The sequence below is a fragment of the Lolium perenne genome, chromosome 7, assembly GCF_019359855.2.
Source record: "Lolium perenne isolate Kyuss_39 chromosome 7, Kyuss_2.0, whole genome shotgun sequence".
In the NCBI taxonomy this organism is placed as follows: Eukaryota; Viridiplantae; Streptophyta; class Magnoliopsida; order Poales; family Poaceae; genus Lolium; species Lolium perenne.
In genome coordinates, this window is record NC_067250.2 from 150464736 (window position 1) to 150479021 (window position 14286).

General features: G+C 43.8%; 1 protein-coding gene across 1 annotated transcript; it reads right to left on the reverse strand.

The window, feature by feature from the left end:
• Positions 1 to 4135: 4135 nt before the first annotated feature.
• Positions 4136 to 11167, reverse strand: LOC127300894 (ABC transporter G family member 44). Its single transcript, XM_051331089.2, is given in 21 exon segments — positions 4136 to 4692; positions 4785 to 5439; positions 5531 to 5722; positions 5724 to 5746; positions 5830 to 6120; positions 6200 to 6666; positions 6753 to 6857; positions 6944 to 7100; positions 7177 to 7280; positions 7370 to 7530; positions 7618 to 7934; positions 8046 to 8327; positions 8433 to 8734; positions 8821 to 8911; positions 8984 to 9037; positions 9278 to 9354; positions 9455 to 9614; positions 9713 to 9797; positions 10127 to 10215; positions 10316 to 10436; positions 10531 to 11167. Coding segments are annotated over 21 exon segments (4326 nt in total). The 5' UTR covers positions 10863 to 11167; the 3' UTR covers positions 4136 to 4431.
• Between the last annotated feature and the right edge of the window lie 3119 nt (positions 11168 to 14286).

Genomic DNA, 14286 nt, shown 5'->3' on the forward strand with positions numbered 1-14286 from the left:
ATTTGGATTATATCAGAGAGTACATTCATGATACAAAAGCCTGGGATGAGTGGCCACGATATGTGGATAGAATGGGAAACTACGGTCTGAGAAATGAACACATGCCATACCGTTTGGAGGATGTATTGGCCGCACACTGCAGACGGAAGGAGTTCAATGAATATTTCCTTGGGATAATGCACGAATGGGGCGACGAAGAAATATATGAGCAATGATGAATCTTCTTGTTGGCCATACATTGCGTGCGTCTTGTATTTTTTTTCAGCTTAGTTTGTCGTGAACATTAACAACGTTATTGGCTGCTTTTGGCTGCTGTATGCAGTTTATGTATTATACTTAGTTTTCTGATTATGCTGCTGTGAATTTATCATATAATAGCTTCTAGATTTGCTGCCATATTGGGCAAAAAACGAGGGCCAAAAGGCATAAATAATTGAAGAAAGACAGAAATAGAAGCTTCTCTAGATTTGATACTAATTTGGTGAAAATGACAGAGAGAGAGAAAGAGGGGAAAAAGTGCTCTTAAAAATGCCAATTTGGGCCGAGAGAGACAAAACCCAGCTCCTGCTCACGTGCAACCAAACGCTATCTTGTCATGTCCCACGCGGTCCCTTTCTACCAGCCCCACGCGACGCGGGCCCACACAACGCGGCCCCACACGTCAGCACGGAACGGCCAGTTAAACGGGAATCCTGCCGTCTGAGCTGCTTCTGCGGGTTTCAAACAAGGACTTGGGGAAAACTGAGGAAAAACTAAGGAGCTGGGGAAAACTGAGCACAACTAAGGAACCGAGGGTACGAAAATAGAAATCCCTAAACTATATATGATGCAATGTTTTAAGATGTTCATATCGCATGTACGTGCCCTCCTTGGGGTGGCAAGGCCGTAAGGGTACATTGCCCCTAAGTGTGTTTTTGTTATTAATGACAATCCTTATGGGCTAATGTTTTCATTGAGTTATATGTAGGAATACTCCCTAGGCATTTCTTATAGTCCATGTGTTGGATTCAAGTGCAGATACCATGAAGATAAATATATACCTTGGGTATTGGCATCGTGATCTTGAGTGTCATGCAATCAAATGAAGAGTCTCTATATACCTCAAGATGTTATGTTGGAGTATGGGGAGATACAAGGTTGACCAAAACTAAGAGCGAAGATTGAATTTAATTTGATCAATAAGTGAAGCATAAAGATTGTACAACTTTGGATCATGTGATCTTCTGGATGCTTGTCGTCCATTCGGTGATAATGGACGTGTGAAGATGCCTTTCAAGGTAGCTTTCCCATAGTTGTGTACTGGGGAGCAATCATGAATCTTCACGAAGCAACAACGATCAAGTGAGGCATGCTGGATTGAATGGAGATTGAAGCGTTGTCATCAAGATCAAGCGGGATGTGCAAGCAAAGGTATGTCCTTGCTAGGTTTTCATTTTACCGGTCTCAAGGTGATTATTGGGAGACCGGATTATAGATTAGATAGCCGGACTATCAATCATTTGCATACTTTGCATCCTTATATTCTTGTTGCTTCTTGGTGTTTATTTGTGTAAGGTTCTTGAGGTTGTTGTTAGCTCTTCAACAAGCCTAAGGTCATAGAAAACGGAATTCGTATGCATCTTCTTTTGCGTTTTCGAGTTTGGAGGTCTTACCGGTTCTTCTGTTAGGGAGGTTTCATACCTCTCCTTATTTGATATTTGACCCCTAGATCTTTCTTGGGTCTTATAGCCTCTCTTATATAATAGTTTTTTCTTAGCTTCTCAAAAATCCCGAGTTTGCTAAACTCGGAGTCTGGATGCAAAAGTCATCACCGTTTTTGGATTATGTCTGGAATTCAGACGTAGAAACCGGTGGTCCCTGCCGAAACCATTCCGGCGTGCCGGATTGTTTCCGGTATATTCCGAGTGGCGTACCAGTACGCCATTCGGGCGAAACTGAAATGATTCCGGCAAGCCGAATTTATTACGGCGTGGAAACCGGCATGCCATTCCAGCATGGAACCCGGCATGCCAATTTCCTCGCAAGTTTCGCTTTTCAGTTCAGGCGTAGAAACTGGCGACGCCGAAATTTTCTGACGGACTGGACTAGACTGCTCGTTTTCGTCCCAAAAGGTCATATTTTTAGGGGCTGTAAGAGGGGATTCTTCCACAAAGGTTTCTAGGGTTCTTGAGCATGTTTTTTTGCCACCATTTTTGAACCTCTTGAGCTTGCTTGCTTCCTCCCCTTCCCTCCTATGATTCTTGCATCTTTTTGAGGGCTTTGGAAGAGGAGATATAGATCTACAATCCCCACTAAATGAATCCTCCTTTTAGTGAGGGGAACCCCTTGGATCCAGATCTTGGAGCCATTGGTTGACTTCCACCTTTGTTCTTCCTCTCTAGTTCCTCCATAGCATTTGTTGCTTTGGTGAGATTTGAGAGAGAAGGATTTGAGCATTTTTCTTCTTGTTCTTGCTTTGCATCCTTGCATAGTGTTTAGCTGTCCATTGCGATTATTTCGAATGAGAGACCGTGAGCTTGTTACTCTTGGATGGGTTTTCTCTTAGTTGGCTTGACGGTTGGTGCTCCGATGACCCCTTCGTAGAAGATTGTGAAGATGCCCGAGATTCTCCTTCGTGGAGCTTATGAAGTGGTTGTGGAGCTTGCCATCTCTAGAGTGGAGTGGAGGATAAGCTAGCCATAAGTAAACGACCTTTGTCCTTCGTGGAATTGGCTTGGAGAAGAAGATGAGCCTTCGTGGCGTTCGGATGACCTTTGTGGAAGCCAGTATCTCTCCAACATGACGTACCTCACTTCGTGTGGGAGGACACATGAATACACCTTCGTCTCCGTGTGCCTTGGTTATCTTTATACCCGAGTTTACTTTTCTTGTGATAGCCATCGAGTTTGAAGTACTTATATATTGTTATCTCTTGTTGTTCATATATATATTGTGCCTATTTTGCTTAGCTTGAGTTGTTATTGCACTTAGTTGAGTCTATCATATTTAGGTTTTATGCTTGTAAAATAAAACGTTAGTTTAATTTCGCATTATTACAATCCATATATGTAGCGCATATTCACCCTATCTAGGCGACATCTCATCCTTTCAAAGGCCACCATACACAAAAGGTGTCAGGAGTTTTTTCGAAATTTCACGTATCATTCACCATACGCATGAAGATTTGGCGATTGGCGACAGACTCGCTCCACAGGGCTAAAATTACTACATTCGTTCGATATAATTTACCATTTTTATGATCAGAACATGCAGTCATATTTTATTTATCGGTTTTTCTAATTCTAAGTCGAGTGAGAATTAGCTTAGTTCTCAATAGACTTTTTAACCATAGAGTTACACTGTGATTCATGCTAGCATGAGTTGCAAGAGAGATTTTTTTAGTTGCAAATTAGGTTGCAACTGAGAAAAGAATATCTAGACTATTTGATTGATTCATGATTCGTGCTAGATATGAGTTGGTTGCAACTGCTCTAGACCTTCAGATTGCTCTGTAATCCGTGCTACTCATGAGTTATAATCAAGGTTTAAAATAGCACGCTATTTCTCCGCTAATAGCGCACTATAGCATATCTAGAGGGTCCATGCTAAATGTTAGTAATTTTGTTCGCTGTGGCGCTATTTGCGAATATCATATTATATCGCGCTAAAACTTCATAGCGTTAGCGCTTTTTTTCGGGCAAGTTGCTTTCACTTTTTTGTGGTGATGAAGTGCAATCTGTTGGTTCCACTTCTAAATCAGAAGATAATATCACTAATGCTAATAATTTTTAATAAATAATTTATACTGTTGTTGCCCGTGACATGCTGATGTTATCCTTCTAAAATATTTGTGATCTATTTTTATGTGTGGTTATGTATGTATAATTCAGTCAGTTTTGGACTATATATCCATTCGTTATAGTAAAATTATTTATTTTTAGGCTATATTTAGTATTATTTTGAAAACGCTATTTGAAATATACCACGATTAGCACGATATAGCGTCCACAACGTTTAAAGGAGGCTACCGCTATTTCATTTAGCACACTAATTTTAAACCTTGGTTATAATGTGGGTTGCAATCGAGATTCGGTAACTTCAACCAACCGAGAATTACTTGACTCTTAGCGAGAATTGGTCACGCCATTTACTAGTATTTGTTAAGGTTTGACCTTGCAACAACAGGGTACGGGTTTATCCAATTCACCCAAAATATTTCTCTTGATTACATATTTATAGCTTGTATTTTTTTTTTTGCTACTGTGTCACTTGCTATGCGCGTACTTTACATATACAAAATATAAGCATTTGCACGCCAAATCTATGAACTAGGGGAAAAAAACTAATGGAACCAAGAAAAAGCGACGTACGCTGAGTACAAACGCACATCATTCGTTTCCGACACGATCCGTGCACCAACGGCCTCAAAGCCGCCATTCGGTGCATGCTGAATCACCTTTGCTGGAAGTTGAGCACCTTGATGGCGAGTCCGAAGCAGACGGCGAAGAGCACGGCGAACCCGGCGACCGCGACGGCGACGATGCCCAGGAAGTCGTGATGGAATCCGAAGAAGTCCTCGAGGAAGACGTTGATGGGCACGTTGGTGTCCTGGAGTGGCTCCGTGAGGTCGCCGAACTGCGATGCCACCAGCCCGTACAGCGTCCACGACACGGGGCACGCCCACGAGTACCACCTCCACCACACCGGCATCGTCTGAAACACCAACAAATCCCATGAGTTTTATGCCAATTGAGGATGTAAGAGAAGGGGATGCATGATGCGTGAATGAATAAATGCGTACGTACCGGGCGTGCGATGACGAATCCGGAGAAGAGGTTCCAGACGCCGTAGAAGAAGGATGAGACGATGGAGGCGATGTTGTAGCTGGGGGTGAGGCCGACGGCGAGCATACCGTAGTAGGTGAAGTAGAGCAGCGTGAAGTACATGAAGTAGATGTACCAGCAGAATTTCTTGACGTCCCACTGGAAGCCGATCATGGCGTAGACGATGACCCCGTACACCAGCGACTGCACCAGCACGTAGGGGAGCTCCACCACCACCTGCCCGAAGGCGTAGGGCAGCGCCGAGTACATCCCGGCGGCTCTCTCCCGGTAGAACACCGTCCGCTCCACCGCCACCACGGGCTGCACCGACGACGAGTAGGAGATCCCCATGAAGAGCACGGCGGCGTACATGGACCCCATCGCGTTGAACAGGTCCTGCTGCCTCGACTTCCTCCCCCCGAGGCGCCAGAAGATGGTGCCGAACATGAGGGCCACCACGAGGGAGAAGAAGAAGCGGACCACCGTGTACTGAGGGTTCCTCCAGTAGGACAGGTTCTGCTTCCACAGGCACGCCATGCACTGGGTGATGGAGCTCTGCGAGTACTGCGTCGGGAAGTAGAGATCCTTGGACCCAGCAGGGGCCTTGCTGAGCTCCCTGATCGCGCTCTGGTTCCTCCTGCAATACCATGGATCATCCGAAATCAGTCATTTCTCTTTCAGCAGTGACAAGTTCAGAACAAAATGTGGTGTTGTTGGTGGTGACTTACTGGTAGAGATCCGAGTTCTTGTACACCTCCGCGAAACTGACACCCAGAATATCTTCTTGTGCCTGTGAGGTCACTTCCAGCATCCATGTTGCCGGATTGTACCCCGGTTTGATCTTGCTGACCTGTTCGATTCCCTCAAAGTACTCAATGAGGTCATGAGATTGGTGTCCTAGAGGACCCACGTATATCTCCTCCTCCTCTCTTCATCAGGAACAGCTGCATCAATCAAATCAAGACAAAATCTTAGGATGGCGTTGAAAAAAATCTTGATATGAAACTGCAGAAACAACAATCTATACCTCATCGAAGGCCTCAAAGATATCGATGCTAGGCTGGTGGATGGTGCAAACAACGGTCCTGCCTGTGTCCACAGTGTTCCTCACCGTCCTCATCACAATCGCCGCGGCCCTGGCATCGAGGCCAGAGGTAGGCTCATCCATGAATATGATCGACGGATTAGCAACCAGCTCAACCGCGATCGTCAACCTCTTCCTTTGCTCTGTTGACAAGCCACTGACTCCAGGTAGTCCAATGAGTGCATCTCTCAGTGAATTCAATTCTACCAGCTCCATCACTTGCTCTATGAACATCTGTTAGAAATGAACACCATTGTTCAGAAAACACTAGTATACCCTGAGCTAATGATGCAATTTGTACACCGACCCTTACCTTTCTTGTTTCTGACTCTACATCAGAGGGCAGCCGGAGCCATGCAGAGTACACCAGGGACTCGTACACGGTCACATTTGGTGAGTGGATGTCATTCTGCTCACAGTAACCGGAAATGCGAGCGAAGGTTTCCTGCTTCTTCGGGTAGCCGGAGATTGAGATGTCACCTTCAATGTAGCCTCCAGTCTTCCTTCCAGCCAGCACATCCATCAGCGTGGTCTTGCCAGCGCCGCTGACTCCCATCAGTGCTGTGAGGACTCCCGGCTTGAAACTGCCACTGACTCCCTTTAGCAGAAGCAGCCTATCTTGGTCAACACCTTGTGCTTTCATTTCCGCAGGCATGTCAACAGAGTATCTCATGTTGTTGAAGGCAACAGCAAGCGGTGCAAAGGGCAGGACCATGCCCCTCCTGCCGTCGCCTGAGGCAGCCCCTGATGCAGAGTTTCTCCTTGAGTTGTTCATGTTCCCTACACACAGTATGGCTATTTAGATTGCATTCACCAAATGACATGTGGCGATGTTTCATGTCCAAAGATACTGCAAGTGGCCTTACCTGCAGATGTAGAGCTTCTTGACTCATCAGGAATTTCGCCGGTGATACTGGCATGCTTTTCCTTCAGCGCATCCTCTGAAAGTATTTGCTGAGATTTCCCCATGGCTGCATGTATTAGGAAAAACAATGGGTCAGATCAAGTGCCTTAACAAAATGTGCATTGCAATTTCATCCCAGAACTTCAGAATTACGTTGAAGGTAGCTTAGAGCAACGGTGAAGAGGATGTTGAACACGATGACATATCCAAGGAGGGCGCCACTACCAATCCAGTACCATTTTGCCTCAGTGAAAAAACCCCTGGACTTGAGCACATCTACTCCTAAAATTTCGTTGGATCCCTGGACAACCTGCAGCATGGTTATGACAATCAGAACTATAGTACTTACGTCAGGGAACAATATTGTTGTCAGGGTAATTGCATACCTTTTGCCATTTGTCTCCAAGGAACTCGTTTACTGTAATGGCGCTCATGGCGTACTGAAGAGGCGACGCCCAGTAGCCCCAGATCCACCATTTCTTCACATCAGCTGTCATGAACAAACCAAACCGGAGTTACAAATGTTCACTTCGAAATTTGAGGCTTAACCCAGTGAATAAATTGTTCTAGGAGCATTACGGTGTGACAGGATGAATCCACTCATCACGAGCAGCACTAGGAGTGCAAAGGACGCCAACGTATTTGCAACAACCATGGTCCTGCCCAATGCTGCGATGAACCTGAACAGTGCTGCAGCCATCTGGTTAACAAGCAACAGCAGCAAGTATTGCTTGAATAGCCTAGAAGAAAAAATAACGTTAGTACTTTAGCATGGTATATTTGTACTAGTACTTACAGTTTAAAAGATTATATTTGGTTAGCCGTACCTTCCAACATCTGGATCGAACCCAATGACATAGTAACCCAAGAATACTGTGATCGCAACCTCGACACAAGATATCGGTATCTTGAGGATCCAAGTTGGTATGGCATAAGCCCATGCAGGGAAGAAGAGGTAATCTCTTTGCTTGAAGAAGACTGGCAATTTTATGGTGGCTAGAGCGAGCTCAGAGAAGCCGTTGAACATGTGGGCAACTATAAAAAAGAACAGGGCACCTAAGTAGACAGTGCCATCGTTAACCGTACGATGGTGCATGTTTGTGCGCAGGAACAGTGTCATCACGATTATTGTCATTACCAGAAGCTGCAGATGGATATGGAGTAACGCCATCAGTTCACCAATCTCATAGGAGTGCATGTTAAACCATGAATATATGCCTGAAATTGGTTTCCTACAAGGTAAAAATAGGTTTACCTGAACAGCCCGGAAACGGTAGACAAACATATTCCGTTTCATGAGCAACCACTCCCTCTCGATGCATGCACGCAGCAGCTCTTTCTTGCTGGCACCGTAAGTTGAGGTTGTCAGCGAAGCAGGGTGGCACTGGCTCCTATCAAAAGGGTGTGAGAGCTCCGCAGAGAGACTTTGGCCGACATGAAATGCCTGGAAGGCATGAGCAAACTCCTTGACTGGGACATAATGGTATCTCTGATTACGCCTTGCCCAGTATTGTGCCTGATCTTTTCTTGATGTCACCTATAAGTTTATAAACCGTTAATGTTAGCAAGGCATAGAATTATTGTCCATTAATAGCATTACAACTTTTTTTTCCGATAAAGAATAGCATTACAACTGACTTACTTCTTGCAAAAAGTCAGCGACACCTTTCCGATCAGGACATTTGAAGCCCATGGATTCGAAGAATTCAAGCACATTTTCACGTGGCCCTTGATACACAATGTAGCCGTCGGACAGGAGGATTATGTCATCAAACAAATTATATGTCTCTGGTGCAGGTTGCAACAGGGAAATGACAGTTGTGCCGCTGAGGATGTTAGTGATCAGTCCAAGTGATTTCACTATCTGGTATGTAGTAGAGCTATCCAGGCCCGTGGAGATTTCATCCATGAACAGTGCTCTTTCTGCTCCAACCATCATCTCACCTTCAAGTTCAAGTAAAAGAGTCAGCAAACGTTCAGATCACAGATCCTGTTATGACAAGGAACTGTCAAGGATTTTTGCAATATACCAGTTGTGACACGTTTAAGTTGCCCCCCTGAGATTCCTCTCAGCATATCGTCTCCGACCATGGTGTCGGCGCAAATGTCAAGCCCTAAAATCTGCAAGGTTCAACTGAACAGTTAGCTCTTAGTACATTGAAGAAGAAAATATATTGTTGTTTGATGCAGTACCTTGAGGATGTAATCAGTGATGATATTTGTATCCTGACCACCCACTGCTATCGCCTGCATATTAAATGTGGTAAGCAGAAAGTATTCACAATGAAATGGGTGTACTATCAATATATCTATCCATGTATTATCAGTCCCAAGGGGGAAGAAATTATAGCATAGTCAGTTCAATGCATGAAGGCTAGGTTGTGAGAATGCATAAAGCTATCTACAAATGTTTACCTAATACTTAGTTATGAAAATTATAGCATTCTGAGTTCAGCATCGTGAAGTGTTACAGAACTATAAACTAACCTTCATGTAGACATCAAGATCTGGGTCTGGTTTGATATTTGCAGCCTTCTCCCTTCTAGATAGCTCAGTTAGCATATCTGGGACAAGTTCACGAGGAATTAGCAAACAATTACATGGTGAGGGAAGGAATTATAGAGAAGTAACAGTCTCTCATAATGTGATCAAATTTGAGCTCACCGTATCTGCTTCCAACCCCTTGGCATCTGGCTGAGAAGGACAAGGTTTCCCGTACCGTCATCTCAGCGATGTGGAGGTCATGTTGTGATATGTAGGCCGCTGACCTTTGAGCCACAAACTCATTCATTCCATGCCCATTGTATGTCACTTTTCCTGTAACCTGGTTGGTTCGCATCACAGCAAAAGTAAGCTTGCCTGGAACTTTGTAACATGAATGCTCAAATCAGTCATGTTGATGTAATAAGTACAATTCCTAACCTTTAGATCAGAACCTAGTTTCCCTGCCAAAGCAAGAAGCAGTGTAGTCTTCCCTGATCCTGGTGGCCCTAATAGTAACGTCATCCTGGATTTTTTCATGAAAATACAAGACATCAGTCCACCAAATTCAACTGATATGCGTTGATGAAGGACGACAAAAAAATGCTGAAAATTGGCACCAGTAATAATGCAACACTAAATAAAATACATCATCTCACAACAACGAAAAGTCTAGAAACACATAACACGGTAGTAGTGAATCCAGTGATCATGCAGTATGCTTGAAAGATGCGATCATGTGCTAACATAATTCCATAACATCTAACTTAAACTTAAATATCGGAGCCCAAACCGAGCGTAGTGTGCAATTGTGTAATGAGAAGAAAAGTAAATGGTCCTGTCCAAAAGCCTTACCTCTTTGGCTTGATAATTCCATTAATATCATGGAGGATGTTCATCGGCACCTTGTTGTTGGGAATTATATGAAGTAGATTGGCTATGGACTGAAGGAGAAAGAAAGTGCGAAGAAAAAGGTCAGATTTGAAGAACAGCCTGCTCAGAATTCAGTCACAGAAAATTTCCAGGACTGCCGTGAGTAGGTACCTCTAGAGAGTTGAGAGTGGTGTTGATGAACGTGGGCAGGCCTCTGTTCCCGACATGTGCGAGCGCATCGATGTTGAGGTGGTCGTACCGCACTTCGATGGTCGGAAAGTCGAGCCCAACTCTGAAACAAGAGAAATTTCAGCACCGGCGGAGTACGTAGTCTAGTCTAGTAAAGAAAGGCAGAGGAGCAAAGCAAGTGCTTAGAGCTACTGTACCTGTCTAGCCTCTGCCTGAGCCTGAGCAAGAATCGCTCGTGGTCCTCCTCCGCGACGCGCACGAGTCGCTCGAGCAGGCGCGTCCTCTCCTGGAAGCCGAGGCCGGCGATGTCGACGAGCTCGCAGCCGCCGTCCCCGACGATGCCCTTGCGGACGCGGCTGTGCGTGGGCAGCCTCTCGAGCGCCGCCCACGTGAGCGCCTCCTCGTCGTCCTCCGAGTCTCCTCCCCTCGCCGACGAAGCCGCCCGCGAGAAGACGTCGCTTCCGCGCTCCCGGTAGGAGCGGCCCATCCGCAGGCTCGCCACCCCGAACGCCGCCGGGCCCGTGTCCATGGCCGGTTGGCACACAGAACGCACGTATCAGTATCAGTCGGCCGATAGATCACAAATGCGGCCGCTCCCGCTCAGTTGCTCGCTCGCTCGCCGGATGGATGGATGGAGCTTCAGTTGAAGAAGGCGTTGTGTGTGCGAGCTTCTTGGTTTGGTCAAAGGGGTTGCTGGGCGGGTACATATAGGTGTAGCAGCGAATGGGTTGGTGGACATGGCAGGGGTTTCAACGGCCGGCCGGGTCAGGGGGAGGCGGAGGAGGAAGAAGAAAGGTGTGTGTGCCGGAAGTTTCCCAACTGAGCACGCGCGCGCCCGTGACCCCGTGTAGGCCTCCGCACGCGACTAAATCCGAAATCGGAATGGAACTAGACATTTAGCAGCCTTTTGGGAAGACGAGGACAATCGAGTCAACTGATAGCGATTTTCAGCGCTAGATCAATGAGTGAGTATATATAAAAAGGAAAATGCTTGGGATTCGGATCGCGTCGCGCGGATAGGTCGTTCGGTCTAGCTCCCGCGTTGCTTAATGGGTTTGTTTTTTTCGGCCCAACAATTATTTCGCTGCAAAACACATGAAGTGAGATGATGAACTATTTGATGTAAACAACCTGTATTTTTTTGTACGATTTGTTGTTAACAATTGTTATAAAGAGACAACAATTTTTTTATTTTTTTGTTGATGCTAATAACAAAGTGATTTTTATTTTGGTGTAACCATTTGTGACTTTGGATAAAATAGTAGGTGATTATTCTTGTAATTCAATCTGTAGCAAATTAAATGTCGCTCATTTTGTAAACATATTGATTTTTTATTGTAATCGTTTGTGACTTTTTGTAAAAAAAGTTGGTGACTTTTGTTGTAATTCAAATATGTAACAAATTAATATTTTCTTCTATTTTTTTGCAAACATATGGATTTTTGTTGTAATAGTCTCCGTTTTTTTTTTGTTAACAATAATGGCTACTTTTGTTGTATCTCCAACAAAATAATTTGTTGGTTTAACCACTTTTTATTGTGACATTATTTTTAAAAAATGTTGCGACTTTTTGTTGTAATAGTATATTTTTTTATACGCGGAGAGATGATTTTTGTTGTAATACTCTTCACATTAGGAGATACTGCGGGTTGGTTTCCAGAAAAAGGAGGGTGGCAAATGTAAAACTGCATTTAAACTATAATCTGAGAAATATAGTACTGCGGGTTGATTCTCCAGAAAACGAGGGCTATAATGTAAACTTCCTAATGCGACTTATTCTGTCCGTCGGATCGCCATCGAACGGCGCGGAGGACGACCGATTTTTGGCCCCATATCCGCCGCCTGACGCGTAGCGTTCGCCATATAAAAAGCATAACGAGCTTGCTTTTTAAAATGAATGGGAATGCCTTTGATCCAATTCGTTAAAAACTTAATTTAATTATTCTATCCGAATGGTTTTTGATAAAGGTTTTAGCCCTCCATCATACACACTTAGGGCATGATGGTGATATGTTAGGGAATGCCAATAGAAGACACTGGAAGAAATTTATCCACTCTTTTGTCAGGATGAGGACACGATCGATGGGCATGAGAAACTCAAAGCTTATATAAAAAATTATTATAAAAATCTGTTTGGAGGAAGAGGGTAACTTCTCCATGGATGAATCCCAAACGGATGATATTCCACAAGTTTCTGATGAGGAAAATGCCCACCTTACTGCTCCTTATTCTGAGGATGAACTAAAAAAAGGTGGTTTTCCAAATGAGCACAATAAAGCCCTGGCGCGGATGGTTTTCCAATTAGAATTTCTGGGACATTATCAAAATGGATCTACTCGACATCTAGAATTACTCCTAAATTTCAATGAGATCATATTATTCCCAAAGGTTACTGAAGCATAAATTATCCAACAATATAGGCCTATTTGTCTTCTAAATGTTAGCTTCAAGATATTCACGAAAACCGCAACTATAAGGCTTAATTCGATGGTTGATCATGTTGTACATCCCACTCAAACTGCTTTATGCAAGGAAGAAACATCCTAGACAGAGTTGTAATCCTCCACGAAACAGTTCATGAGATACATTAGAAGAAAATGAATGGAGTAATATTAAAGATTGACTTCGAAAAGGCTTATGATAAATTCAAGTGGTCTTTCCTTCAGCGAATACTCATAATGAAAAGTTTTTCTGATGATTGGCGTGCTCTAATCCATAAAAACAATTCAGACCAAGTGTACCTATCAAAGCGATCCATAATCTCCAATGCTATTTATATAGTGGCGGATATGCTAGCTATAATCATAGAGTGTGAAAAATATGATGGTCAAATTGAAAGGATGGTCCCACACCTGGTGGATGGGGGACTTTCCATTCTTTAGTATGCCCATGATACGATTCTCTTTATGGAACATGACCTTGAAAAAATAAGATACTAAAATTAATATTCAACTTTTGAGCAGCTCTCATGTCTGAAAATAAATTTCCATATAAGGGAATTGTTTTTCTTCAGAGATGCCCAAGACGAAGCAACTCATTAGGCTAAGTTATTTGGTTGTGGGCAAGGCCAATTTCCAATCAACTATTTAGGCATTCTGCTACATTATCAGAGGCTCCCAAAATGATGAATGCAAACACATTGAGTAGAGGCTAGAAAAACGATTAAGTAGTTGGAAAGGGAAATTAGTACCGATGGGAAGAAGGTTGGTTCTCATTAATTTAGTAGTAAGTAATATTGTATTGTACATGATCTCCTTCTTTATGTTACCCAAAGGAGTCGTACATCGATTGGATTATTTTCGCTAGAGGTTCTTTTGGCAAGGAGATAGATAGTGAGAAAAATATATCGGCTAGCGAGATGGAATGTAGTTTGCCAACCTAAAGATAAGGGAGGACTTGGGATTCATGACCTCAAGGTCAAGAGCAAAGCTATGTTTGTTAAATATCTTTTCAAGCTTCTTACCGAAGATGGGGTTTGGCATAATCTATTAAAAATAAAGTAGATATGCTCATGCGCATTATCTCAGGTTTATTGGAAACCGGGTGACTCACACTTCTGGGTTGGCCTAATGGCGATGAAGAAATTATTTTTTCCATATGGATAGTTATCTATTAAGGATTGTTCAGAAATAAGATTCTTGGAGGATAAGTGGCGAGGCAATGCCACGCCCAGAGAATAATATCCAGCTTTGTACAATATTGTACACCACAAAAGTGATACAATTGCTAAGGTGATGGAAACTGATGAATGGATCGTAGCGGACAAGGGGGGTGAATGGACGCTACACAATTTTAAGTCTTTTTTCAATTTTTAGGCGATGCGGAAGGTAAAGGTGATAGCATTAGTGGTGGAGATGTTCCTAGTATGATCCTACGCAAGTGCAACAAGTAAAGGGACCAAGCATGATAACAAGAGTAAGGAGCGGGACAACCGGAGGGCGCGAAGACGAGGC